We start from the raw sequence: 24,328 nt of genomic DNA, 5'->3' as shown, positions 1-24,328 counted from the left end.
TAAAATACCTGAGTTGTCATATGTACCTTAAATAACATTATGTCTGTCTTCCAATTGTATATAACTTATTTGTAAGTTTGTAAGATGAGTTCATTTTCTTACTTTTCATGTCAGGCTTCAAAATGAAAAGAGTCTCTGAATAAACCATGATAACTATGTTTTCTTTCAAGAAGGTGGGCTTTATAACTTCCTCTTCTTTAAACAATGGACAATAGAAACAGGTTCTTCCTGTTCAAGTAACTGGCACATTTCTGTTATTCTATACTTAGCCTTTATGATAAAAGATATCACCCAATCCCTCTCATCCCCTTAATTATTGGACTTGTTGGATAGGGTAGAGGACAGAGGACAAGAGATAAATCTCTATGCTATGTTCTTATGATGACATTAAGTCCAGGAAAAGAGAGACCTTTGTCAGTTGCTTTGATGTGAAGAGCTTATGTTTGGAAGGATACTGAATTGGCCAGAATGATTAATTCGAATATGAGCAACAAACCAGATCTGTTGGTGAATTATTTGCAGGCCATACAGTCCTTCACTATCTTGATTTCTCTGTTTTCTGCTGAGCAGGTATGAGTCAGGTACTTTCTGAAGAAGAGAGATTATTTCTTGTTAATTGATGACCTCTTTCAGATAACAGAATAAGACACTAGAGAGGGAAAGGAATTAAGCAGTTTTATTCTTTGATCATACCAGGTTATCTTCTTCATACCACTATATCTTAATGCCACTAGTCAAGCATTGTTTTGAATAAAGTCATTTATCTTCCTTAGGCTCAATATTGGACCAAACTCATAATAACTAATGAGCTAAGGCTGATGATATTGGAAGTATAAATTTAATTACCCAACAATGAACTATCCTTATGTTTTCAGGACTAAATGTATTAAGCACCCACTACATGAGGGTCCCTGTGACTATAAGGAAGAGTAAGCAACTCTGTCATAGCTCACCTTGGTTTTGTAGTGAGTTACAAGTTGGATCTGTTTATTTAGAGTATTTATGCATTGCATAAAGAAGTTATTTTTCACAGATAGGATCACAAATTTAAAGTGGGAAGGGACCTCAGAGGTCATCCAGTCCGACCCCCTCATTTGACAGATAAGGTAAACCAAAGCCCAGAGTTGTTAAGTGAAAGACTTGGGAATCAACCTCCAATCATCTGACTCCCCTTTCCATTATGTCACACTGCTTCACACTGCTTCCACTTATATGAGAAAGATAAAAGTAAATAAAATGCATATTTAGTAACTTGTGAATTAATCAAATTGTTGTATAGCTATTCTACACATCTCAGTGGCATGGTGGATTGAGTGCCAGGCCTGAAGTCAGGAAGATTCAACTTCCTGAGTTCAAATCTGGCCTCTGACATTTCCTGGCTGTGTGACCTTGGGAAAATTCTTAACTGTTTGCCTCAGTTTCCTCATCTGAAAAATGAGCTGGAGAAGGAAATGGCAAACCACTCCAGTATCTTTGCCAAGAAAACCCCAAATAGAGGCATGAAGAGTTGGACAGAACTGAAATAAAAATACTACATTGATTAACTAGTATGTTGTAGATATTCAGTAATTCATACTGATTTGGGAAGAATGATGCTAAGCATCTGCATAGATTAAAATCTTCGATTCTCTTTTTAAAAATTTGCTTTTCTTTTGTGACAGGTTCTTTGTGTTTTGTTGGTGGTTGTATCACTTGGTCTAGGCCTGGGACTTGGATTAAGGCGACAAGAGCAAGGTATGGTCTGAAGCTTTCAGGAATCTCTTTTATACAGTGTTTTCGAGGTCCAAAGGCAGTTGAGGAATCTCACAGTATAATTGTATTTTTTGTAAATTAAAAAATTCATTTTCATGGAGTATTCTTAAAAAAATATGTGATTCAAAAGATTCCATCTAGTTCAATCTTCTCTTTTATGGATGAGGACAATGAAGCCCAAGGTCATAGAAGTAACAAATTTTAGTTTGGATTTGTACCCAGGTCCTCTGAACCCAGAATCAGGATTTCCATGGCAATTGACTGGTGAAGATCATTGTGTGATACCTGAACAGCCAGCTATTGCTAGAAAAACCCTGCCCCCAGCCCATAACTAAAAAACCCCAGTTTGCATAAGAAAATCAGACTTAGTTCCTGCCGTTTGGCGTTCAGCGGGTGTCCTTGACCCCTGTGACTGTTCTGGGAGTATGGAGTATGACCAAGGGAAGGGCCTGATGCTCAGCAATCTCTGTTTCTTTCTTGAGCGGGCTGAGAGACGTCTCTGTCTTGTGTCAACAAACCCAGCTGGAGCGTCCCTTGGGCTGCCTATGGCCTTGAAGGGTGAAGGCCTCAGCCTGGGACATTCTCTTGAATTCCTTATTCTTATCTTATGTTGTGGGATGTAAATGGCAAATTGGACAGAGAGATCCTGAGTTGTAATTCAGTTGACACTTTGTCATCAGTCTGATATGCTGTACTTGCAGTCTGTTTAGGAGGTTCCTCTTCATGTATCATGATCACAAAAGTGGAAGAGGCTTGCCAAGCCTGCTAAAATAACATATGCAAGTTTCAAGAGATAATTAACCACTGCTCCTTGATCTACTGTATAAATTCGACTTCTCCACCCCAAACTCTTGGTCATTTTGATTTGGGTTGAACCCCGAATGACCGCCGACTAATAAATTCTCCATTTAACACTTATACTCTGTGGAGTGTCTCACTCGCTCTCAGTATAACAATTGAATCATAGGATAATTGTGAACCTGGGTGACCAGAATAGTGGTGCCTTCAAAAGAAAAAGGGAATTTCTGTTTTGGACATGTTGAGTTTGATATACCAATGGATTATCTAGTTTTATATAGGCAGTTGGTAAAATTGTATAGAAGCTAGAGAGAAAGATTAGGGCTGGATATGGCTTCAACATACTTCCTCAAACACTCTAAATTCCCAGTTCCTCACTTTACTCATTTCTCATGATCTATTCCTTCACCCCACTTCAGCTACACAGGTATGTAGCTCTTGATTTTGCTATCACCTACAAGTGTTCCACTTCCATGTTCATGAACTCCTGATTTCCTTTATCTGATTATAATCTTTTGTCATTCCATCTTTCTCTGACTTACAACCTCTCACTCTGTTCTACATTCTCACCATGATATTGGATCCCTCCAATCCTGACTTCCTTCTCAGATCTACTTATCCAGGCCTAACCTTTCTCCTGGCCTGTAGTTTCACATCTCCACTAGCTATTTGATATGTCTAATTGGATATTCTGAAGACATCTTAAATTCAACATGTACAAAACTGAATTATCTCTCTTCCCCTCCCCCCCCATTCTCCTTTCTTCCTAACTTTCACTGTTCATGGCACTGCTAACCTCCCAGTCATCTAAGCTTGAAACTTAAGTGTCAGTTTTAACTCTTCACTTTTTCACTTTCTATATCCAGTCTGAGTCTGAGTTAAGTCTTGATTCAATTTTTCAACATTTCTCATAATCTCTGCCACCGCCCCCCCACCCCCCCCGCCTTTTTTTCTGCCACTGCCACCCTGGTACAGTCCCTCATCATATCATGCCTGTACTTTTGCTATAGTCTTCTGGTTGGGCTCCCTGCCTCAGGTTTCTCCCCTCTCTAGTCCATCCTTCACCCAGCTACCAAAAAGACCTAGGTTTCTCTCACCAGCATATCCCTGCCCTGACCCATTCAATAAAGTCTACTGTTTTCCTATCACCTCCAGGGTCAAACTTAAACTATTCTTTGTCTTTTAAAGCCCTTCATAATTTAGATCCTCCTTACCTTTCCAGTGTTCTTACACCTTACTCCCTTCCGTGTTTTTTGCAATATGGTGACACTGATCTCCTTGCTATACCTTGAACAAAACACTCTGTCTTCTGTCTCTAAGCATTTTCACTGACCATTTCCATGTTTGGAGTGCTTTCCCTACTCATCTATGCCTCCTAGCTTCCTTCCTTCAAGTCTCAGATAAAATCCCAGCATATAAAAAGCCTTTCCTGGTTCCCCTTAATGCTAGTGACTTCCTTCTGAGATTACTGCCCATTTACTCTGCACATATCTTGTTTATACATGGTTGTTTTTATGTTGTCCTCCATTGGAATGTGAGTTTCCTCAAGGACAGCAGCTGTTCTGGTTTTTCATTTTTGTTTTTTTTCCTTGCTTCTCCCTAGGACTTAGCATAGTGCCTGGCACATAGTGAGCACTTAATAAGCTTGTTGACTAAGTGGTGGTAATGAGTGTCAATTATATTTGCCCGTGAAAGGGAAGAAGGATATCGGATAGAATGATCAAGTGAACGGTTTTTAACGATCAGGAGTTCTGGGCATATTCATAAGTAGAGGGGAAGAAGCCACTGGGTAAGGAGAGATTGAAAGTTCATGATAGAGAAGACATAATCAAAAGGAAAAGCACCCAGAGAGGATAAGCAAGGATGGGATCAAGGGCATAAATAGAATGATTGTCATGGAAAAAGTCTACCTCATACTCTGAGCCTATAGCAAAGAAGGAGAGAATAAGGGGATGAGGTAGAGATAATTGGAAGTGTAGATATGGAAGGGAGCTCATGATAGGTGGCTTCAATTCTTTTTTTAAATTATTTTTCCCCAAATTACATATAAAACCAATTTTAAACATTGATTTTTTTTTTGAGGGGGGAAAGCTGGGCAATTGGGGTTAAGTGACTTGCCCAAGGTCACACAGCTAGTACATGTGTCAAGTGTCTGAGGCCAGATTTGAACTCAGGTTCTCCTGACTCTGGGGCCAGTACTCTACTCACTGCACCACCTAGCTGCCCCCAAACATTGATTTTTAAAAAAAAAATTTGAGTTCCGAATTTTCTCTCTCCTTTTCTTACCTCCCTTCTCCCTGAGATGGTAAACAATTTGGTATATGTTATATATGTTCAGTCATGCAAAACATATTACTGTAATATTACCATAACATACATGGTCATGTTATAAAAGAAGACACAGACACAAAGGGGGAAAGAAAAAAAATAAAGAAAATGAAAAATAGTTTATCAATATTTACCAATTGGGGAATGACTTATATTCTTATAAATTTGAATCAGTTCTCTATATATTTGATAAATGAAGCCTTTGTCAGAGACACTTACTATGAAAATTGTTTCTCAGCTTTCTTTCTAATCTTGGTTGCATTGGTTTTGTTTATGCAAAAATTTTTGAATTGAATATAATAAATTATCTACTTTACATCTAATAATACTCTCTGTTTTTTGTTTGGTCATAAATTCTTCCCTTTTCTATAGATCTGACAGGTAAACTTCCTTGCTCTCCTAAATTTCACTCTTTTATATTTAAATCATGTACCCATTTTGACCTTATCTTGGTCTATACCTAGTTTCTGCCAAACTATTTTCCAGTTTTCCCAGCAGTTTTTGTCAAATAGTAAGGTCTTGTTGTAAAACCTGGAATCTCTTTGGGTTTATCAAATGCTAGGTTACTATGGTCATTTACTACTGTGTCTTACGTCTCTAATCTTATTCCACTGTTCCACCACTCTATTTTTCAGACAGTACCAGATAGTTTTCATGATTACTACTTTACAATACAGTTTGAGATCTGGTATGGCTAGGCTACCTTCCTTTACATTTGTTTGCCTTAATTCCCTTGATATTCTTGACCTCTTGTTTTTTCAGATGAATTTTGTTATGATTTTTTCTAGCTTTATAAAATAATTTTGTTAGTTTGCTTGGTATTGGCTTGGACTACACCTGAGCAATTAGTGACTTCAATTCTTTAGTGAAGTATGTGGTAAAGTCTCTGGTGAGAAGGAGTAAGTGGGACTGTAAGTGGCTTGAGGAAATAACACAAAATTTGGAATAGATGCTATGGAGTATAAGGTAGTGTCAGGACAGAGTAAGAAGGAGTGGTATATAGCAAATATCTAGGTCCCAGTTAAAATTATATAGCATAAATTCGTACTGGATCCGGTCCACGGTTGGATAACTTCCTCCACTGGTGTTCAATTGCACGTTATCTTTGCATTTCAAAATGCCTTGACATTATCTCCCTCTCCTTATTTCCTCTAGTTTCTGATAGAGGGGGCCCTTCCTGCCAAAGTTAACCCCTCTAAATGTGCCTTTGATTCTTCTCCTTCAGACTGCATCCTAAATCATCCCTCCTGTCTCTAGAATCGTCAACCTTTTCCTCTCAACTATTTCCTTTCCTATCACCTTCAAACATAACCCAAGTGATGAGGTTCAGGGGCACCCCAAAATGTTGGGGTGCAAGATTGTCTGGGAAGGATTTGCTCAGGCTGTCTCCAAATCAAGAAAAAGCATTTATTCAGGGTAACACAACACAACACACCAACCAGGCTCCTTTGCCCCTGAAGGGAGAAGAAGCTAAAGGGAGACACCAGCTTAAGGGGTACTCCCTCACCTTAAGGAAGAAGTCTTGGTAGGAGAAATGTCTGAGTAAGAGGGGATGCCCCCTCACTTAAGGGGGATACTTACTAAGTGGGATGCCCTCTGATTAAGGAGGATGTCCCCTACCCAGGATAGGCCTGAGTGGGGAGAGTTTAGGCTTTATCTGTTCCATTGTTCACCCCTGGGCTGTATTTAGTTTTGTATTTCATTGACCAGTCTACTTGAATCTCATTGTCTCCAAAAGTGGCTTTAAGTGGTACTTGAGATAATGGGCTTCTCATTGACCACTCTTTTTGAAATCTCATCACAAGTCTCTTCTATATTAAAACAAAAACCAAAAACTCATTCACTAGACCCTGCCATTTCCTCTAGTCCTCTCTTCCTTTTCTTTGTTAAACTCCTTGTAATTTATAAACATATACATATGTTGAAGATATGTCACTCAAAAAAATTTTAATGATGGGATGAAGAATCGAAAAAGGTTGGAGACCACTAGTCTAATTTATGGCTTGTAAATGGATGGACAGACTACAGAGCTGGTGTATTAGTACATGTCTCATAGACTGCATCTAATGATGGACAGTGAACTAAACAGAAGAGAGAGCAGACTGGATTGCATTTGGAAAATATTGGAGTGGTTTTTAATGACCCCAGCCTTCTCTCTTTTTAACATCAAAATTCTTCTAGTAATGTCAGATGGCTTCAAATTGTGGAAAAATATCAATCTCTGAAGGATCAAAATTCAGCTGACCCAAAGGGCAATGGAGAAATGTATGATGGGGAGATGTAGGCTGCAGCATATTGTGAATCATAGATTTTGTGATGGAAAGAACTTTAGATGTCATCCTGTCTAACCCCTGTTGACCTGAAAGTTTGGTTAAAGGAGGCAAACAGTGTAGGTGATACGTAAATTCATATTGTTTATTCCCTAAAAGCTAGCAGATACATACATGTATGAAGCCAGACAAAAGCTAACTGCCTGAACAGAAGAATGACAAGGTTTAAATACATTTTCAGAACAGTTGCAACTCAGCATGTCTGTGTTACTCAATTTTATGATCTCCATGTATGTTTAACCATAATACAAGAAAAGGACTTTTCTAAATTGAATAGGTTGTAAATACAAAAAGATAAGAGAGTTGACAAGGGTCAATTGAAACTACAACCCAGCATTTCTCTGTTTAGCATAGTATATGCCCATAAAATATTAAGCAAGATAGTTTCTTGGGTTAAGGGTCTCATCCTTCATGGCTAATAGACAGAGGAAAGAATCCTCTTAAGTCAGCCCTCTCTGGCCTTGTTGACATAGGAAGAGGTATTCTCTGAGTTTACTCAGAGAACAAAGAGGTTTTTAGCTTCAGACTCTTCTCCTGGTTAATCAGTTCAGGCTCTTCCTCTGGTTAATCAGTTCAGGCTCTGGCCCTCATTGAAGTTACTAAATTGATATTAAATGATTATCACCCCATATAGACCTGAAAAAGTAAAGTGACTTGACTCCAGGTAATAAGTGTTATATAGGTAGTAAGTAGAAGAACAGAGATTCAAATCTTGGTCCTTGAACTTCAAATCCAGTTCTGTACACTACCTGAGAGCTGTCAGCACAAAGATGACAATTGAAGTCATAAGAGTGAAGGTATTCTCTAAGGAAGAGTGTTGAGAAAAGAGACAGTTGAGAACAGGAGCAGGATGAGAAGCCATTAAAGAGGTGAAGAGAAATCACTTAGAGTTTGTAGGAGAACCAGAAATATGAAGTATCCTAGAAGGCTCTTCTCGGATAAAAAAGGGCAGAAAAAAATTCAAGAAGGAGCAAATGGTTAATTATGTCATAAATTCAAAGAGTTTTTGAACTGGAAGGACTCAGAAGTCTAATAGTCTAACTATACTTATTGAAGGGATAATTTATTCCTTCAATATCTTGTTCATCCTTCATTCTCAAAGAGGGCCAATGATATCACAAGCATAGTGTCTTGACTTGCACAAAAATTGTATCTGAGTGAGGCACAGCTTTCTCCAGAGTCAACTGAGTCCAATGGCAAGACAGGTCCAGAAGATGGCTCAGGATGCAGTGGATGACCTTGGCCTTTCTAAATTACGGTCTTTCCCAGGTCTGTTTGTCTGAAGCCACACTGGTTCAATGACTTAAAGGGTAGGAAGGAATTGGCAAAAGATGGCCCAATTTACCATTCCAAAGATATTCATCCGGGAGAGGAAGACTCTGAGTTTTGGCCCCTACAGAAAACAATTACTATTTACACTCATTCTAAGCCATGAAAATCTAAACAATGAGCCACCAAGGATTGGCCTGGGTTTATTATTGGCCATTCCAAGCCAGCTCGATAGCTTGACCTTAGTAATTAACCACATTAAACTTTCACTGTCTTCTACACTGGAATCCACCTTTGATGCCCACCTGTCACCCAACTCTCACCTAGGGCTCCAAGATGCTGTACCATGGCAGCATACACATTGTGGCCAAATCACCTTGGGAGATGGGTTAAATCAGCTTGAGTAATTGACAGGTCTCAAAACCATCGATGAATTACGGCAATATCTATGCCAAGCACATGAAGACTTCCCCTGGTGGAATGGGCTAACGAGAACAATTTATTTCATTGAGAAGGCTGAAGTAGGCGCTGTGGAGTGCTTAGAGCTGGGTCAGACATCAAAAATGTCCAGGTCTGCGTCCTGAGTCACTCTGGAAGAGATGACCTGGAGCAAATCTCCCTCACAAATCCAAATCAAGTCGTCACCCATCATCCACTATTTTACCCCGGTATCTTGATGTCATTGGTCCTTTTTGGAAAGGAAGGATGAACAACATTGGAATTTCTTGCTTTCTTGTAACTCACCACTTTTTATATCCCAACCCTGGGGTAGGATCACCATCCATCTACTACTATATTTCTACTCACATCAATTAGCATTTATCAAACATCTGCTATGTTCCTGGGTAGGCATTGAGGATAAAAGTTTAAAGAATGAAATAATCCCTTCTGATGACTTCAGTAGGCTTATGTTGTAATGGGGAGGCAACGGGAATATAGAAAATAAAGTTAATCACAACTTATACATATGTACATACACAAAACAGTTAAATAAAGTAGTTTGGGAAGGCGGGCATTAGCAATTGCTGGGCCTGTGTCAGGAAAGATTTTGTATAGAAAATGGTTTCTGATTTGCATCTTAAAAGAAGAGAGGGAAGCTATGAATTTGAAGCCATGCTGGTGGCTAATTACAGGAAATCTAGCTGCTTTTTGAGGCAGTTGGGGAGTTTGGCCACTTGAAAAAAAGGCAGACTCCTTTGTTCTAAGACAGCCTATCCCTGTATCTCAAAGGAAATGCCAGGCCAGGTGTCAGTCACAAAAGGATAAGAATCAATCCAGACTTAGTATTAGAAAATGGGTCTTTTATCATTGATATCTTGGGTTTGAATCTCCAAACCCATGCTTTTGACAATTGTCTTTAGCAATTGAGGGGGATCCTTTCTCTTGCTATCTATCTGATGCAGATAAATGGAAAGGAAACTAAAAATGTAAAGAATGAGGTATATGTGGATGAGAACGGGTGGGGACTGAGGTACGGAGGTGAAAAGATGTAATCAAGGGGTGGGGTTTAGTGAACCCTGAAATGCTGAGCAATGGGGTTCAAGGCACAAAATTCGAATCTGGAGGAAATAGATTGGGCATATTCAGAGTATAGAATGGCTGTCAAGAAGAGGAACTCTCAGCAGAGAGTGGATGATGATAAAAATATACAAATAGCTGAATTGCGAGGTAACTCCAAGAAGAGAAGAGATAAAGAGAGGAGCTGGATTTCTGATTTCATTCATGTGGGGAGCTCCTCAATGAAGAAATTACCTTCACTGATGCAGACTGGCATTTTATCTGTATTTTGTAGTCTTCAAGTTGCCTAGAGTGTTAAGAGGTTAAACGAATTGTTGACAGTCAACACAGCCATTATATGTAATAGGATTTGAACCCAACTCTCCCTGGCTCCTAGGCTCGTTCTCCAGTCACTATGCCATGGTGCCTCTCACAAAGAGGGAAAAATGGAAGAGAAATGCTTTAGTCATACACAGAAACAGCTTCAGACGTTGTGGAATGATCCCGAATTAGTGAAAATGATTAGCAGTAGATAGCAGTCTGATGTGGAGCACCATGCAGAAATGAAATAAAGCTATTTGAATAAGAACTCTGGATCAACTTTGGACCTCAGAGGGTGAGAATCACAAGCAATTTTAAATAGCACCATGGTGTGGCTATGGTTCCAAGACAGAGAGATGTAAATTCTACCCAGACATACAGTGTGTAAAGAACGTAGTGGGGTTCATGAAAAACATTTTCATATTCAGTCACACCTACATGTACTAGTAGAAGTGAGATACTGGTAGATGAGAGGATCAGGGACTTGGACAATATCTACTGTGCAGATTAGTTCATTTGCTTTTGCTTTAAAATATGGCTGTTAAACTGTGAAATGCCAAAAGAATGAAATTCTCCAGCTTTCCCTGCCTGTTTCTTTTATTTGTGTTTTGCTCTGATAGATAATTTTTCTTTTTCTAAGATTTTTTTTGGATATTTAGTGCAGATGTGTTTACACATAACATTGATGCAAAGGCCAGTTGCATGGCAGATGGCAGCTTACAACACCATGGGAGTAATAAAGCTTTATTCCTGAGGTCAATTTTGTCTTCCTGTTGACTTGCTGTTAGATTACTTAACTGGAAGCTTGCCACTTCCAATGTTATGAATAGAAATAATGAAAAAAATTGTTGAAGTGGTAGTCTGACCTTATTTGACTCTTATTTTGGCCATGAAGCATTCAGAGATGTATCTATTTTCTGGTAGAGCACCATTGTGATGGTTCATTCATTATGATACAAATTTGGAAATGCCTCAGGCTAAGTCATTTTCCCCAGATATATCTATACACATGGAAAGACCAACATACTACAGTTCATCTTTAGGGAGTTGGGATGGGAAACATGTTGTTATTTATATACAGTCTCATAGTAATAGCATTGTAAAGAAGCCTATATAGAATCATGAATGACCTTGGCCAAGACTCTTCACCTTTTTGGCTTTACTTTCTACACATATAAAATGAGAGGGTTAGATTAGATCAGGGGTTATCAACCTTTTCTGAAGTCATAGACCCCCTTGGGCAGTCTGGTGATGTCTATGGACCCATCTCAGAACGTTTTTAAATAACTGAAGGAAATGCTAAGTTTGAGTTAGATATTAGTGAAAATAAAGATGTATTTCTTTTTTCCTCATCAAGGTTCACAGACCTAATGGAATCTTATCAGTCCGTGAACCCCATGTTAAGAATCTCTCGATAAGATGATCTCATGGTATCTTCCAAGCCTCCATTACATCATCTCAAAACACTTCTTAGAACTCTTATACACTTATGTAATTTTCTAATTTGAATTATATTTATTTGCATAGGTGCCTTAGCATACCTATTAGATTGTAAGAGGGCAAAGTCTGTCTGACTTACATTCATAGTTCCCAGTATAGCATAGTGCCGTTGCAAATAACAAGTAATTAACAAATGTTTATGGAATAAATAAATGAAACCTCATTTGAACATCTGTGTTTCCTCTTATGAATTGTGTTTCTTAGACTTTTTGTTTTGGTCATTCTAAGTATTAAAAGGCCTGCATTTGCATTTAAAGTTGGTCTCACCAAACTAGTTTTAGTATTTGTTGAGAATCCAAGTATTTCTTCTTGCCAACCCAGAAGTAAATCTTCAGAAACCATTCATGTGTTAACTTTATATAGTTCCCTAGTTACTGGCATTTTGCACTCTCAAGAATGCCAAATCTGTATTGAACAGGGTCCAACACCAATTAATGGTCTAGCTAACTGAAGGCTCTTGGGATGATATTTGAAGCTTGAACTTTATATACTTAAAGGATTTTTTTCAGTTTAATTTCTTAATTAAATATTGGAAGCTTGCACTTTATATACATAAAGGATTTTTTAAAGTTTAATTTCTTAATTAAAAAATTAAACTTAATTTCAGTTTAATTTCTTAATCCTTTGTTCTGTCATATCTCTTTGTGACCCCATGGACCACAGCACACCAATACTGTCCATATGGTTTTCTTGGCAGATACTGGAGTGGTTTGCCTGTTTTCTTCTCTGGTAGATTAAGGCAAACCAAGGTTAAGTGACTTGCCCAATGTCACATAGCTAGGAAATGTCTGGGGCTGGATTTGAATTTAGGTTTTCCTGAATCTAGGCATGGTGCTCTATCCATTGGACCCCCTAGCTCCCTAGCTATTTCCTTTGTTCCTACATCACCTGCTTAAGTACCTTCTGTGGCTTTCTTTTGTAAAAGGCTTGGACTATAGAATTGTAAAATTTCTAAATCTGTTATCCTACGATTGAATTTTTGTGTACAAAAATGAAACGTGCCTTAGACAATAATAATACAGTTCAGCAGATTCAGAAATTGTTTTGTCAGTGGACAAAAAAAAATCATTAATGGTGATTAATTAAGGTATGGTGGCCCCCTGAACAGACATAGGTGCACAGTTCAAGGCAAAAATGAAAGTGTTTATTGGGCCAGTCCAGCACATGCTGGGAAGTACTCAGTTCTAGTCTGGGCCCCTCTGAAGGCTTTAGGGAATGCTTTATATATGGTTTTACAACAAAGGGAGGTGCTGGGGGCATTTTCAGAATGTTTTGGAGAGGTAGAGTTCCAGGAATTGGGCAGAGAATAGGAGGGGTGCGAATACCTGGAACCTGGGTGTTTGCCCAAGCTCTGTCCATTTGGGGCCAGTATGAATCAGTTTGAGCGAGCCCTGGCACAGCAGAGGTGCTCTGGATTCACAAACACTGCAAAAGGATTACTGGTATGTCAAACCTGAGCAACTCTCATTTTTGCCTCTTGATTGGCTGATTCTGATTCCCAGGGTATTTCTGCATTTCCTGGATAGTAAGGGAGCTCAGGCAAATTGAGGTGATCTGTAAACTCATTATTCATTCCATTTTCACAATGGTTTGATGCCATCTTGGAAGGAGGACTTTAATGGAATGTCATTGAGAGCTATCCTTGACTATTAAAAAAATTATATATTTCTAATTATCAAGCATTTGTGTTTTCCCCTTCTTATGACCCACTGAAAACAGCAAGGAAAGAGGGAAAGAAATAAGAAAAGATAGAAGTCTAGGAGGAGGGTGGGAGGGAAGGGAAAAAGAGGGAAGAATGAAGGAAAGGATGAAGAGAGGGAAGGAAGAAAACAAGGAAAGAAAGAATGAAGGAAGGGGCAAAAGAAAGACAGAAGGAACAAAGGGAAGGAGAGAGGGAAGGAAGAGAAGAAGAAAGTAATGAAAGAAGGAAAGAAGGAAGGAGGGAGGCAAGAAAAAAAGAGGAAAGAAGAAAAGGAAAAAAGGAAGCTTCCAGTTTTGGCCACCAAAAGAAAAGCCGCTATAAATATTTTTGTACATAAAGGACCATTTCCTCTTTTTATATACATGTATACATACACATATACGTACATATACACACACAGACACATACAATCTTTGAAAATAGGGGTAATAAAATATAGCTGGGTCAAAGGTTATGTGCTGTTTAATAACTTTTCTTGCATCATTCCAAATTGCTTTCCAGAACAATTCATCACTGTGTCTGATTTACCACAGTTCCTCCAATATTTGCCTTTTTTTTTTTTTTGGTCATCTTTCTCAATCTGATGGGTGGAAACTCAGAGATGTCGTAATGTGCATTTCTCTAAATATTATCTATTTGGAGTACTTTAAAAAATATGACTATAGATAGTCCATATTTCTTCCCTTGAGAACTCCCTGTTCATATACTTAGATCATTTATCAATTGAGAAATGGCTCTTATTCTTCCAAATTTGAATTAAGTCCTTATTTTGAAAATGAAACCTTTTATCAAAGAAACTTGAAGTGAAGATTTTTTCCCCCATTTGTTTCCTTCAATTCCTAGGCCTATTGGATTTGTTTGTACAAAATTTTTAAATTTTATGTAATCAAAATTATCCATTTTATCTTCTGTTATCCTTTCCATCCCTTGTTTGTTCATAAACTCTTTCTACGTCCTTAGATCTGATAGGTAATTTCTTTATGATGCAACTTTTTATATCACTCCTTCCCTCCCTCACTAGAATGTAATCATTCATCCTTGACATTTAAGAATTGTTAGAACTGGTTCAGGTGTGAAAGAATTCACTTAGACCTTCTCTGTAGCCATTGGGAGCTTTATTGATGAAAATCAGCAGGCTAGCCCTGGAAGGACTAGCAATTTACAGAGGGACAGGGGTTTGTTTTTATAAGGACAGGATAAGGAGACAGGGGAAAATTTCTTGCCCAGGATGGGGGGAGACAAGGTATTTTATGGTTCAGGATTAGGGGCGAGTTTTATGGTATTTCAAGATAAGAGGAGGAGACTTTAGGACACCTTCAGGTCAGAGAATAAAGTAGGGAAAAGCAACTCTTAACCCTTAGGGGACTGTTTGTATACCACAACTTGTTTAGCCATTCCCCAATTGATGAGCATCCCCCTGATTTCCAATTCTTTGCCACCACAAAAAGAATAGCTATAAATATTTTTTGTACATATGGGTCCTTTTCCCATTTGTATGATCTCTTTGGGATACAGCCTTTATATACAGTGGTATTGCTGGGGGGGGGGGCGGGGCAGAGCCAAGATGGTGACTGGAAAGCAGGGACTTGCTTAAGCTCTCCCCCAAATCCCTCCAAACACCTATAAAAATGGCTGTGAACAAATTCTAGAGCTGGGGAACCCACAAAATAGCAGAGGGAAGCAGGTCTCCAGGACAGCCTGGATGGTCGCTGGGAAGGGCCTATCACACAGTAATGAGAGCGAAGCACAGCCCAGTGTGGGCCATGCCAGGACAGACCACACCAGGAATCAGCCTGGAGCAGGCCTTAGGGCCATGAATCATTGACCTGTGGCAGTTACAAGACATCTCAAACCACAAAGGCCAAAGACGATGGAGCAGGTTAGTGGGAAAACTGCTAGATCGGCTAGAAAGCAGTCCAGCCCCAACCCTGGGGGTGGTGGTGGTGGAGGTAGTGCAGCAATGATGGCAGCAGCAGCAGGAAGCTCCTGTGGCTGCTTCCAGAGCTCCAGCATCAGCTGCTTCTAGAGCCCCTGGCTCACACAGTGGGAGGAATCAAGTGGAGGAATCAAGAGGCAGACCAGAATGGGAGTGCAGGGCTTGCTTTTCCCTGCTTGCATCTAGGTCACAATCCTGGTTAACGGTTTTTGGGGGAGGAGGAGTACTGCTGTGGCAGAGCTTGCAGTGACAATGGAGTTGGCTCTGAAAACAGCAGCACAGCCACTAAACCTTGGGACAAAGCACTCTCTACTCTATAGGCAGTCATACCCTGACAAAAAGCTCAAAGTTCAAGTAGTTGGCTAGGAAAGTGGCCAGGCAGTGAAAAAGTATGCAGACTCAGACTCAGACTCTAGAATCGTTTTTTTTTTTTTTTTTTTTGATGACAAAGAAGATCAAAACATACAGCCAGAACAAGTCAACAGAGTCAAAGAGCCTACATCAAAAGCCTCCAAGAAAAATATGAATTGGTCTCAGGCCATGGAGGAGCTCAAAAAGGATTTGGAAAAGCAAGTAAGAGAAGTAGAGGAAAAATTGGGAAGAGAAACGAGAAGGATGAGAGAAAACCATGAAAAACAAGTCAATGACTTGCTAAAGGAAACCTCCAAAAATACTGAAGAAAATAACACCTTAAAAAATAGACTAACTCAAATGACAAAAGAGTTCCGAAAAGCCAATGAGGAGAAGAATACCTTGAAAGTCAGAATTAGCCAAATGGAAACAGAGGTCTAAAAGACCCCTGAAGAAAATACCACCTTAAAAATTAGACTGAAGCAAGTGGAAGCTAGTGACTTTATGAGAAATCAGGATATCATAAAACAGAACCAAAGGAATGAAAAAATGGAAGAGAATGTGAAATATCTCATTGGAAAAACCACTGACCTGGAGAATAGATCCAGGAGAGATAATTTAAAAATTATTGGACTACCTGAAAGCCATCATCAAAAAAAAGAGCCTGGACATCAGGAAAACTGCCCTGATATGCTAGAAGCAGAGGCTAAAATAGAAATCGAAAGAATCCACTGATTGCTTCTTGAAAAAGATCCCCAAAAGAAAACTCCTAGGAATATTGTCGCCAAATTCCAGAGTTCCCAGGTCAAGGAGAAAATACTACAAGCAGCCAGAAAGAAACAATTTGAGTATCGTGGAAACACAATCAGGACAAGATCTAGCAGCTTCTACATTAACGGATCAAAGGGCTTAGAATATGATATTCCGGAGGTCAAAGGAGCTAGAATTAAAACCAAGAATCACCTACCCACCAAAACTAAACATCATGCTCCAAGACAAAATATGGATTTTCAATAAAATAGAGGACTTTCAAGCTTTCTCAGTGAAAAGACCAGAACTCAATAGAAAATTTGACTTTCAAACACAAGAATCAAGAGAAACAAGAAAAGGTAAACAAGAAAGAGAAATCATAAGGGACTTACTAAAGTTGAACTGTTTTGTTTACATTCCTATGTGGAAAGATTGTGTGTGTAATTCATGAGACCTTTCTCAGTATTATGATAGTTGAAGGGAATATACGTATATATAGAGGACACAGGGTGAGTTGAATATGAAGAGATGATATCTAAAAAAAATAAAATAAAATTAAGGGATGAGAGAGGAATATATTGAGAGAGGGAGGAAGGAAGAGATAGAATGGGGCAAATAATCTCACATAAAACTGGCAAGAAAAAGCAGTTCTGTTGGAAGGGGAGAGGGGGCAGGTGGGGGGAAATGAGTAAATCTTGCTCTCATCGTATTTGACTTGAGGAGGGAATAACGTACACACTCAATGGGGTATCTTACTTCATAGGAAAATAGGGGGAATGGGATAAAAGGGGGGGATAATAGAAGGGAGAGCAGATGGGGGAGGAGGTAATCAAAGCAAATACTTTTGAAAAGGGACAGGGTCAAGGGAGAAAATTGAATAAAGGTGGACAGGATAGGATGGAGGGAAATATAGTTAGTCTTTCACAACATGAGTATTGTGGAAGTGTTTTACTTAATGATATATGTGTGGCCTATGTTGAATTGCTTGCCTTCTTAGGGAGGGTGGGTGGGCAGGGAAGAGGGGAGAGACTTCAGAGCTCAAAGTTTTAAAATTGGATGCTCAAAGGAAAAAGATATGTTTGCATGCAACTGAGAAATAAGATATATAGGGAATGGGTCATAGAAATCTATCCTGCCCTACAAGAATGTAAGGGGAAAGAGGATGGGGGTGGGTGGGGTGACAGAAGGGAGGGCTGACGGGGGAATGGGGCAATCAGAATATACGCCATCTTGGATTGGGGGGAAGGGTAGAAATGGGGAGAAAATTTGTAACTCAATATCTTGTGGAAATCAATGTTGAAAACTAAAATATTAAATAAATAATAAAATCTGAAAAAAAAAAAGAAGTGGTATTGCTGGGTCAAAGGGTATACACAGTTTTATAGCCCTTTGAGCATAGTTCCAAATTGCTCTCCAGAATGGTTGGATCAATTCATGACTCTACCAACAATGCATTAGTGTCCCAATTTTCCCATGTCTTCTCCAGCATTTATCATTTTCCTGTTTTGACATGTTAGCCAATCTGACGGGTGAGATGTGGTACCTGAGAGTTGTTTTGATTTGCTTTTCTCCAATCAATAGTGATTTAGAGCACTTTTTTTCATATAACTCTAGATATCTTTAATTTTTTCCTCTGAAAACTGCCTGTTCATATCCTTTGACCATTTATCAATTGGGAATGACTTGTATTCTGATAAATTTGACTCAGTTCCCTGTATATTTTAGAAATGAGGGCCTTATCAGAGACACAGATTGTAAAAGTTCTTTCTGCTTCCCTCCTAATCTTGGTTGCATTGGCTTTGTTTGTACAAAAACTTTTCAATTTAATGTAATCAAAATTATCCATTTTGCTTTTCATAATGCTCTCTATCTCTTGTTTGGTCATAAATTCTTCCCTTTTCCATAAACCTGCTCTCCCAGATTGCTTATATTATCAGCCTTTATTCCTAAGTCATGAAACCATTTTGACTTTATTTTGGTATATGGTACAAGATATTGGTCTATGCCCAGTTTCTGCCATACTATTTTCTAGTTTTCCCAGCAGTTTTTCCTTAATTAGTGAGTTCTTATTCCAGAAGCTGGAGTCTTTGGGTTTATGAAGCAGTATATTACTATAATCATTGACTACTGTGTTTTGTGTACCTAACCTATTCCACTGGTCCATCAATTTCTTAGCCAGTACCAAATAGTTTTGATGATTGCTGCTTTATAATACAGTTTGAGATCTGATATGGCTAGGCCACCTTCCCTAGCATTTCTTTTCATTAATTCCCTTGGTATTCTGGACCTTTTGCTTCTCGAGATGAATTTTATTATTATTTTTTCTAGCTCTATAAAATAATTTTTTTAGTAGTTTGATTGGTATGGCACTAAATAAGTAAATTAATTTAGGTAAAATTGTCATTTTTATTGTCTTAGCTCAGCCTAACCAACTAATGTTTTTCCGATTATTTAGATGACAGAAATACTAAGGAAGCAGGAGACCAAGAGCCTCTATCAAACCTAAGAAGGGGTCTTTCCCTAAAAGTCAGTGCACATAGCCAAGAAGGGGGCAACATTACTATAAAGCATAAATAAAGGATCAGACTAGAAATGTCAGCCTTGCAAAGTCCAAGGAACAAGCCTTGGGGCAATTTTGTGGACAGGAGCAAGTAGAAGAGTTATATTTTGCTTGATCAAAGGATGTTTAGGAGCAGTTTATTTGCTTTTCAAGTCTAAATTGCTCATGCATAGCTGATGAGTGTCTCCTGGTATTATCTGACAAAATCAAGAAAGAGATGAACATTTCTCAATTGTATGAAAAGTGGTATGAGAGGCGTGGCTATAGCATATGAATGATGCTGAAACCAGAGGAGATTTTAGCAGCCAAAAGAGCTGTATTTCCTTTGGTCCATTCTTGCTATTCCCTTATCTATAAAAATGCTTATTCTGTAATCTGTAATGGAAAATCACTGGGAAGATAAGATTCACTTAAGTTTTTTTTCTGTGTTATTGTTTCTGGACTAGATTTATTTTATTAAATCAAACATAACCTATAATTAAGAGATTCAAGTGGGTTCAAACTGTAGGTTTGTTTTTATTTATTAGGCCAAGGATGCTTCATGCCATAAGAGGCAAGGGAAAGAAAAGAACTTAATTCTCTTTTGTGCCTACGATATGTTACTCTGTCCCTTTTGTTTTTACAGGGAGTTGTAGAAACAAATGCTACGTGCAATCCTACAGAGGACTGGAGGGCTGCCAGTGTGATAGTGGCTGTAAAGAACGGAAGAACTGCTGCTGGGATTTTGAAGAAACTTGTGTGGCATCAAGTATGTGCAGTAATAATGCATGAGTTAGCCTATCACTGTCATCTGCTTTCTGAAACAATAATGATACGGAACTTATTTTCTGGCAGGATGTGAATAATCCTGCCAATGGACTGCTTCTGCCTTTTAGCAGTCCCAGACCTTCTTTAGCATGTATCTCAAGAAAAGGCTGGGTGGCCCCTTGTAGGGCTTGTTGTAGAGGGGACTCTTATTTGCTGCAGATTGGACTGACCACACAGCCTTTGAGGTCTTTTCTAGCTCTGAGAACCTATAATTCTGAAATCCTCACTTCACAGGACCTAACAAAGACAAAAATTATTTAACTAGCTGGGATCACAGCTAAACTATAAAAGGAAGCCTTCTTTTATTTACCTTAAAAATAAATGCATGTTAAATTTGATGTTAGCTACCTTTTTAGTTTTTCTTTTGATCTTTAGTTGCAAATAATCTCTAAGATCTACAAAGGTATCAGTTAACAAGCATTTATTAAGCTCTCCCTCTGTGTTAGGCATGAGGCTAAGTACTGAGGATGCAAAGGAGGGCAAAAACATGGTGCCTGTCCTCAGAGAGATCACATTCTAATGAGGAGAGACAACATGCATACAACTATATACATTCATGATATATACAATGTAAACAGGAGGTAATCTCAGAGGGAAGACACTAGCTCTGTGTGTGTGTGTATGTGTGTATGTGTGTGTTGTGTACACATGAATATGTGTGAAGACAAAGGGTGAGGACCAGGAAAAGCCTCTTGAAGATAGTGTGATAAGAGCTGAACCTTGAAGGAAGCCAGTGAGGTCAGGAGAGAGAGCATTCCAGTTATGGCGGATATTTAGATGTTTCCTTCATGTTTGACTCTTTGTGACCCCATCTGGGGTCTTCTTGGTAAACTAAAAAGGCTACCATTGTCAAATTTAATGCATTTATTTTTAAGGTCAAAACAAACCAATAAAAGAAGTCTTCCTTTTATAGTTTAGCAGGGATCTTAGCCAGTTTTTTTTAAAGTGCATTTTCATTTAATAGTAGCCAGCATGTATATATCATAGGTTATGTGCCAGGCACTATGCTAAGAACTTTACAAATATTATTTCATTTAATCCTCATGACAATCCATATTTATTGCATGAGTCATAAGTATGACTACTTTGTGAGTATATGGTACACACACACGTATGCACGCATGTACTTACACACTGACACACAATGTGCCTTATATATATACTGCTTTTTTTCTCCCTTAACTCACCTGAAGTACTCATCAATATCATATTACCTAATAGCCTCTGTTTTGCTCCTCAACATGTTCTGTCAGTCCTGTGGGTTGTCAGTTGCTACAGAGATGTACACTGGCATGGATGATAATATCATTTAGGGTGAAGACTGCTACTGTGACCCACCTGGGAAGTGAAACAGTAGGAGAATTCTAAAACTAGAGTCCTGAACCAGCCGGGAATTCAATGCGACAAGCCCTTCCTAGAGTACTATTATGTTTAGATTTTGTCCTAAGCGCTAAGGATATGAAAGGAAAAAAAAAAAAAGGAAAGCCCCTTCTGTTAAGGAATTTACATTCTACTGAGTTATCGTGTACAGCAGAAAAATAAATATAAAGTTATATCACTTAACTCCTCTAGGCCTTCATGTCTTCAAAGGTAAATAATTGAGTTGGATTAGATGACCTCTAAGGTCCTTTCCAGTTCTAGATCTATGATCCTAAGTACAAGGTAATTTTCTGAGGTGGAGGGTAAGAGCAGCAATAACAGTGGAAGGAATTAGGAAAGGTTTCCTGAGGGACTTGGCCTTTAATCCAGACCTTAACTAGAAGTAGGGATTTTGAGAGGTGTAGGTGAAGAGGATTCTAAGCATGGGGGATAGTCTGTATGAAGAGACAGCAGTGGGAGATAGACTATCGTGTAGCAAAGTTTGTCTGGAACACAGAGTACCTGAGTAAAAGTGATTTAAGTTGAGTCTAGAAAGATAGGTAGGAATTAGATTGCCAAACAGGGCCACTGAGGCGAAAGAAAGATGCTGAAGATTCTTGAGTGGGGGCATGGGTATGAGCTTTAGAAATGTCAGTTTTTCAATTGTGTGGAGGATGGATTGACAAGGGGAGAGACTGAAGACAGGGATACTAATTAGGATACTATTTCAGTAGTCTGGGTTTGAGGTAATAAGGACCTGAACTAGGGTGGGAACTATGGGAGTAGAGAGAAGGGGCAAGATGCACAAGATGTTGGAAGGTGGGACTCAACAACACTTGGTAATGGATTGGCCATAGCAGGTAGAGGGGAAGAGTAAACCTGGGTGATGCCTTGAAAAGAGGGCATGGGAGAGAGAGGCACAAGTTTTGGTAGGACAGTAATGAGTTTGATTCTGATGTGTCTCTAAGACACGCAGGTGGAGATAACTATCAGGCAGTTGATAAAGTGGGACTAGGGCTGGACGGAAAGATCTATGAGTTATCTGTATAGAGATGATAATTAAATCCATTGTTGCTGATGGGATCCCCAAGGGAAAGAATGTAACAATAAAAGAGGACCAAGGATGGAGGCCTGTAGTACACTCACGCTTAGAGATCAGGCTTCGGTGGATGATCCACTAAAAGAGACTGGAGAGGATGGGCTGGTCAGACAGACAGAAGGAAAACTAGGAGAGAGCAGCATTGTGGAAACCCAGGGAGAACATTTCTAGGAGGCATTGGTCAAGAGTGGTTAGTGTGGCTAAAGAGCAAGCCTGAGGTCAGAAGCCAGATTGCAGGGTGCTGAGAAGCAACTGCGAGATGAAGAAATCCTGCTGCTTAGGTTTCGCTGCCTGTGATTTTCCTAAGCCACTGCAGTTATGACCGTGTTACACCCCTGCACTCAGTAAACTCCAGCTTTTCACTGGCTATCTCCCATGCCTGAAATGGTTTCCTCCTCGCCTCTGCCTCCTGGATGTCCCCAATTTCTTCGAGACTCAGCTCACCTCCCACCTTCTGTAGGAAACTTTTAAAGGCTCTTCTACTGCTTTCCAATTACACTCTATTTTGCACATACTCAGTTATTTGCATGTTGTCTCCCCACTGAAATGGCAGTAGACAATGCCCTTTGAGGGCAAGGACTATATTTTTGTCTCTCTTTATTTTCTCAACATCTGGCATAGTGCTTGACACATAGTAAGGCTTAATAAATGTTTGTTGACTGACTGACCAAGGCTGGATGAGACTTCTCTTGAATCATAAGAATTCCCCAGAATCAGTGTTCTCACCCCTATATTGAGCATAGATTAGTGGCTAGAGGGTTGCTCGATACCCATAAGCTCGCCTTACAGCAAATTAGAGACTTTCCCCTGATTCCTATACCAATGGAGAAGGTTAGTGAATTAGTAGTAGAGTAGGTGAACATTTGTTTTGTATTATCTTTTGTCTTAATTATTGTAGATAATTAAGAAGTAACTATTGAAATAAAATTCATATTTCCTTCAAGTGAACTTTAACTTTTTAAATATTCAGTTGAATTATGAAATTTGCAGCTCAGATATGGACATGCAACATATTTCGTTGTGGAGAGACTCGGCTACCTGATAGCTATTGTTCTTGCTCTGACGACTGCTTGCAGAAAAAAGACTGTTGTGTTGATTATCACAGCGTTTGTAAAGGTAAGTAAGAGAACAACTATGAATCCTTTTCTTCTGTTTTATCTGAAAAAAGATCAACACACAAGAGGATATCTTAGTTTAATAACAAGGTATGAAAAATTAAGACAGGCTGTGGAATATTTGAGTACTCATTTGGATTGGAAAGACATTTGCCTTTTCATTTAATTTTTGAAAGAAACACAGTATGCAAAGTTATAACCAGGGTGGGGTGACTAGAGCTTTGCTCTATGCCACTGAAATTTAAAGGGCATTTACAGTATTTAAATTCCCTTCAGCAATAAATAACTGAATTTAGCAACTAGTTAGCAAGAATAACTAATTGGAAAAGGAAGCAACTAGATGGCATGCTGGCCATCTCTTATTGTCCTGTAATCTCTCCTTTGACCCCAATTGAATTTGTCATAAAAAATTTATTTGAGGCTACGTCTTTATGGTATCTTGGGATCTCTCCTCTTCACCTCCAAACCATGTTTGACTAAAAAAAAATTGATTCGAGGGTATATTTCTTGCAGTTTTGTCTTGGAATGTTTAGGGAAGCTTGACCTGAGCACCAGATTGGTAGTTACATAAAACTCTGACAGCATATATTACATAGGCTCTTTCTTTAGCAGGAAGAGGCAAAGTTTAGAGGTTAAGATTTGTTGGTAAATTCTCCATTTGACCCCATCCACTCTTTTCTTTTTCACACTAACTTTATCCTTCGATATACTTTTTTTTTCTTTCTTTTTTTGTTTGAAGCAGGGAAGGCAGGGCAATTGGGGTTAAGTGACTTGCCCAAGGTCACACAGGTAGTAAGTGTGTCAAGTGTCTGAGGCTGGATTTGATCTCAGGTCCTCCTGACTCCAGAACCAAT

General features: G+C 38.9%; 1 protein-coding gene across 2 annotated transcripts in view; it reads left to right on the top strand.

Moving 5' to 3' along the window:
• ENPP3 (ectonucleotide pyrophosphatase/phosphodiesterase 3) overlaps positions 1-24,328 on the top strand; it is a 144,226-nt gene that overhangs the window by 26,352 nt on the left and 93,546 nt on the right. For both annotated transcript variants that reach the window (XM_036768022.1, XM_036768023.1), the window contains exons 3-5: positions 1,662-1,734; positions 19,720-19,842; positions 23,350-23,475. In XM_036768022.1, the coding sequence (XP_036623917.1) occupies positions 1,662-1,734; positions 19,720-19,842; positions 23,350-23,475 (322 nt within the window). The remainder of the gene's footprint in view (positions 1-1,661; positions 1,735-19,719; positions 19,843-23,349; positions 23,476-24,328) is intronic.

Source organism: Trichosurus vulpecula, chromosome 7, assembly GCF_011100635.1.
Source record: "Trichosurus vulpecula isolate mTriVul1 chromosome 7, mTriVul1.pri, whole genome shotgun sequence".
Taxonomy (NCBI): domain Eukaryota; kingdom Metazoa; phylum Chordata; class Mammalia; order Diprotodontia; family Phalangeridae; genus Trichosurus; species Trichosurus vulpecula.
Note: the sequence above shows the minus strand (reverse complement) of the source record. Positions and strands in the feature narration are given on the sequence as shown.